This window comes from Hylaeus volcanicus, chromosome 2 (assembly GCF_026283585.1).
Source record: "Hylaeus volcanicus isolate JK05 chromosome 2, UHH_iyHylVolc1.0_haploid, whole genome shotgun sequence".
Taxonomy (NCBI): domain Eukaryota; kingdom Metazoa; phylum Arthropoda; class Insecta; order Hymenoptera; family Colletidae; genus Hylaeus; species Hylaeus volcanicus.
This window is the reverse complement of record NC_071977.1, coordinates 3,395,838-3,401,000: the sequence shown is the minus strand read 5'-3', so window position 1 is coordinate 3,401,000 and position 5,163 is coordinate 3,395,838. Positions and strand designations below refer to the sequence as shown.

At 39.8% G+C, this 5,163-nt stretch overlaps 1 protein-coding gene across 1 annotated transcript in view; it reads right to left on the bottom strand.

Moving 5' to 3' along the window:
- Positions 1-431: 431 nt before the first annotated feature.
- LOC128884844 (bone morphogenetic protein 1) overlaps positions 432-5,163 on the bottom strand; it is a 79,578-nt gene continuing 74,846 nt past the window's right edge. The window contains exons 13-15 of the mRNA XM_054138499.1: positions 4,750-4,965; positions 3,931-4,181; positions 432-3,400 (exon numbers count right to left, since the gene is read on the bottom strand). Of these exons, the coding sequence (XP_053994474.1) occupies positions 3,230-3,400; positions 3,931-4,181; positions 4,750-4,965 (638 nt within the window). The 3' untranslated portion in view covers positions 432-3,229. The remainder of the gene's footprint in view (positions 3,401-3,930; positions 4,182-4,749; positions 4,966-5,163) is intronic.

Sequence of the window (5,163 nt, the reverse complement as noted above, 5' to 3'; positions counted from 1 at the left end):
GATACCAAATCGTAAACAACGGATAATGCAGTTCCTACAAAATTATTAAATGTATAAGAATAACTATACAACATTTATCTAGCTGAATCTCATTATCATTCAATAATTGTGGCAAGTACGGTATTTAAGATTAATCTCGTACTTGAAACGTCTAACAAACTATACTCTCGATTTTAACTAGCGTCTTGTATCACGTACCGAAACAAAGTATATAGTGTACTACTTTATAGCGTAAAGGCAAGACTCGATCATACTTATTTTTATCGCGCGTAGGAGATTACTTGTTTTCGATCCTTTTTTCCGTCACGTTTTTGCTTCTAATAACATCTTGTAAAATGCACGAAGAAACCTGTAATAAAACAATATTTCGTAAGACGAGGGATTTTTCTCAGGTGGGCTGGGTACTTTCGATATCGTTGCTTAGTAATATATAGAGTGCCTATAACGTGTATTTCTGAGAACAAATAAATCACATATAATTTACAAAAAGGAACTTGACGCGGCGCTTAATGTTGCTCTTATCATCCGTTAATAGATAAGATATTATCATACGTATGTATTAGGCGTACGAATCTTTGACAAATTATTTGCATGTACGTGTACTCGCACACATACACGTACATTCGCTGCGCACGACCGCATACTTCCAAACAAATTGAATCATTTCCGCGCGTCTATCCACTCACGTTCGGGTACAAACATGTCCTTTTGATTATGGTATAGGCCGTATTCGTCTTACGATGTAATTGAAACAGAGAAAAAAAAAGAAAAAAAAAAAGAAACATTGAACGGATGTCGTTTTCGAGAACAACTTTTGCGTAACGTTATTGTAAACGTACACGAGGCAGTGCGTTACGTACGAAGAATATATAAAATTTCGAAAAAAAGGCCTTACCCTCGAATGATATCATCACCGATGTCTTTGCTTGTAAGTATATGGTGTTTCCTTACGCGATGTAAGATTGCACGCGAGCGCGAGATTTACGAATACAATGTACAAAGAACAGCGTTTCTTTACGAATACAATGTACAATGAACAGCATTTGTTTTTCGTTTTGTTGAAAGCACGAGTATCTCGATGAACATCGAGCGATACGTTTCTGGCGTCGCGTGTAACGCGATTTCGACAATCGCAAATTCGTCCTACGCTGAACGCAATCCGAGCAAAAATTTGTCGAATGACATTACAAACTTACCATCTCACTATTTAGCCGCGAGTCGTTACAAAATTTCCAATACTCAAATCATATTCCCAGTAAGTGGACAAGCTATGACGAAATCATTGCGATTTTATTTACTTTAGCTGCACTTCTTCGGAGTATAATATCCCGATGTTTTCTTTATTAAATCGTTACTCTCTAATTGGTTAACTTATTCGTACAATCAGATCGGAACAATTTCATACAGCAACAGTCTCCTGTTTTGTCTGAGACGGCTTGGTTCGATCGATTCGCGCAGACTGAAGCATCGGTAATATCGAAGAATGTTTTTGAAAATTGTTAGTCGAGGACGTTACACGTCGAAAGAACTCTGTTAGGAGCGTACTGTCTTTCAGATATCTGAACAATTTCGGTGTTCTTCAAGGGGTATTCTATTCTAACATTTTTGGAATAAATTTGATCTTATTCTATAAATATAACGTAGCTATACTGATTAGCAGACTGCGGATCTTTATGCAAAATAAAATCTTCGCGAACGTGCCTACAAAAATTGTATCTATATATCGAAATAGGAATTTATTTTATCTTGAAAATGTTCTAACATGAACTTTACTTTGAATCTTTTTTTTTATCTTTTTCCTTGCACATTCAAATTTCCTATAAATGCGCAAAGATCCGCAATCTACTGATCGCTATATTTCATACGTCGTTAATGGCAACGATACAAATTTGTTAAAGCTTCGTCGAAAGCAAAATCTGATAATTGCGCGAATCGAATGAATCGAGCCATCCTGTACGTCGCCACTCCGCGATATTTAATCGAGAAGCACGGACGAAAGTACAGAGTCAAGAACTGTCGAAAAAATTCACTCGATTAGCGAAATATTTGATCGTTCGTCGATCCTATGACTACATATAAAACGGCACGACGTCTACATATCTAAGTTTTATCTATGTACAATAAACGTTCGACGAGAACCTCGATTACGCTCAGAAAAGTTCCATTAAGACGGTTCGTACGAGGTTCGCCTTAAAATTTCTATCGTCGACTTTAGGACCGGTCGGCGCTATCTCTAAATTAATATCTAGATTACCCAAGTATTTGCACAAGTTGTCGTTCGGAAGGATTTCCACCGAGAGACGTCCAGGAGCGAAAAGTGTCGCGGCGCCTGTCGTCCAACCGAAGAATACTCTCGTTTCGCTGGATTGTTTATCTTTTCGTCTGTTTTACCGTGCGAACGTTAGAACCATTTATCAGGATACGTTTACGCGAAACTCTTAAAAAGTACACCGTATGGCGAAGCACTTTCGTCGAAGAGGAAAGAGCCGGGGATCTGAAGGTGTACACGCAGACCGAGAAGAAAGCGATCTTGAGACTTCGTCGAATCGTTTGATGCGATCGCGGGGCAGTGTTTGAGAGAACAACGTCGACTTGTTTCGAATTCTCTTTAATCGTCGACTTTTCGTGCCTTCCTTGTCGTTTATCGATCACTTACAATTACTCCGTGTCGATGGTGTTCCGCGAACAAATACGGAACACCGTTTTGGCAACGTCGTGACATTCATCTTTCTCCTGAACAGAACGTGCTGTCTCACCGGGGTCGAAACTTATAAGAGTTAACGTTACAATGCGATTCTACCTAAACACATAATGGCACGATTGGCCCGAATGATAGGCCGAATTTCAGGGTCGTACATGCTACGTTCCAAATGGAAAGCTGTCTTGCTAACGCGCCTCGCAAAAAGGAACGAATTATTCCTGATCGCGAGGACCTCGGGTCGATTCAAGGAAAGTTATGCTTTTCCTTCTGGTGATCGTGAATATGGATAATCATTCGGCCGACTTACGCGGTTGGGTTTGTTTCGGTGCGCTCGCAAGAGGTGCGCAAACTTTACGGCCTCGTCGATCGAGCAGGATCCACTCGCGTCCGGACTACGACTCCGTCGAACGTTGAACGTTCTGCTCGGACAGCCGGGCAACATTATTCGTTTTCACTTTGTTCGTTACTTCGCAAGAGTGAACCGATGTAGAATCCGTAGCCCAGTCGATTGGCGAGGCCGGCCACGGATCAGAGGTTCTCCTCGTCGAGATCCTCGTCCTCTGAACCGCCATAGTTCTCCCCGCTGTCCTTGCGATCCACCGCGACGAAACGCGCCACGAAGCCCTTGTTCGATATCGTGTCGTCCGTTCTGAATCTCACCAGCAGCGCCTCGTTCATCGATACGAAGTCGGTCGCATTCTGGAATGCGATTGGATTCGTCATCGGTACGAAAGAAAATTAACGCTAGGTAACTATAAAATTATATTCATTTCTTTCTTGCTAAAAAAACTCCAACAAATCACTAAAGGAACGTAATCCTAAACCCATTTCCCTTTTTAACTGTTAGGTTTCGAGCTAATAAAGGTCGATACTTTTTTACTCAAAATTCTACGTTACTCGATATATCGACATAAAACATACAGCATTCCATTTAAAATAACGAAGTTGACCTTCAACAGTATCTTCCATATTTTCCGAGGAAACACTTCAACAAAATTTTACGATATTTATTTGAATATACGTATAAAGTTTTCTCAAAGTTTCGATAAATTGTACGTATTCTTTTCTCGAGAAAAAAATTCATACATATCGCTGGAAAAATGTAGGCCTGGACCTATTTTCCCCCTTAAAGCATTACACTTCGGTAATAGAAATCTAATGAAAAACTCGTAAGCAAGCCCTTCTCGAACAACTTACAAAACTGAAAAGGTGAACACCGTTACACTTACGCCATTTCCACAATATCGTCCGTACAAGGGACCGGAAGTGTCCAGGCCAGCGTAAACTTCAACGAAGTCGTAACTGCACTCGTTTTCGAATTCGAGTTGGAACATGAGGAAAGTCAAGTGCACGTTTTTGCCAGGCGGTGCCTCGATCGCCCAATCGCAATCCGTTCTGTGGTCGTAATTATGGTAGCCGTACTTCGCGTGCGAGTACAAATGCTTCACTTCGCTCGATGCAACGAGATGGCCACCGCAAGCTGAGGAATATAATTGTTGCAGGATTTAGCAGCGAGAATTATTTCACATCAAGCGTTTCCAACAGATTAACCTTTTGCACTCGAGGCCTTTTTTGTCTTATTGGCACTTCGAGTTCCAAAGAAATTAAACCTGAAGAAAACCTAGTGGTGACCGAGAGTCACCTCTCGAATGCAAAGGGTTAACTTGAATTAAATTACTGGTATCAAATTACTTTAGTATTTATTACGAATGGAGCGTGATAATTGACATGCGATTTCGATGGCCGAATTGTGATTTTACGATTTTAGATCAATTACGATCATTTTGTGATTTTGATTTTAGAAGGTTCGTGTCTCGTTGCTGATATCGAAGTGGAAATAAACAGTGGCAAGGGAAGTCTTTTACATTTTAGTACAATGTTTGGAATAATAGCGAGAAGGTATCACGATGAATTCCGACGAGGTTTGGATTGAATAGTGAACGACTATAGAAAAATATTATATAATGTATATTTTTTTAAAGCGAATCGCAAGTATATTCGTATATTTTGTTCGGAATTTCTCTGTTTCAAGCGAAAGATTCTTTTACCAGTGCTGTGAGATGCTAGGAATCCTTTTCTCTGGACGGAAGCATCGCTCTTGAAGACCATATACATTTGATTTCCGGTCGCTAGAATCGGATGAGGTTCTTTAGTACCGCAGAATTTACCAAGAATATGACTGTCCGGTGAATCGCCATCGTAAATAGCGATGTGGTCGTAAGCGCACTCTTGATGGGACTCCATCTCGAAGACTTTAAAAACCTAAAAAAGGAAACATCGAATCAATTCGTGACCGTAAATTTGTTGTTTTTTGTTTTATTTCGTAATCCGGCTAATTTTAAATTTACACGTGAAATTCTTCAACAAGAACGAAACAAACTTATTCGTACTACGATGATTTATTCGATATCGATGTTATTCAATATTGATTATTCGATATCAATATCATATAATGATATTAA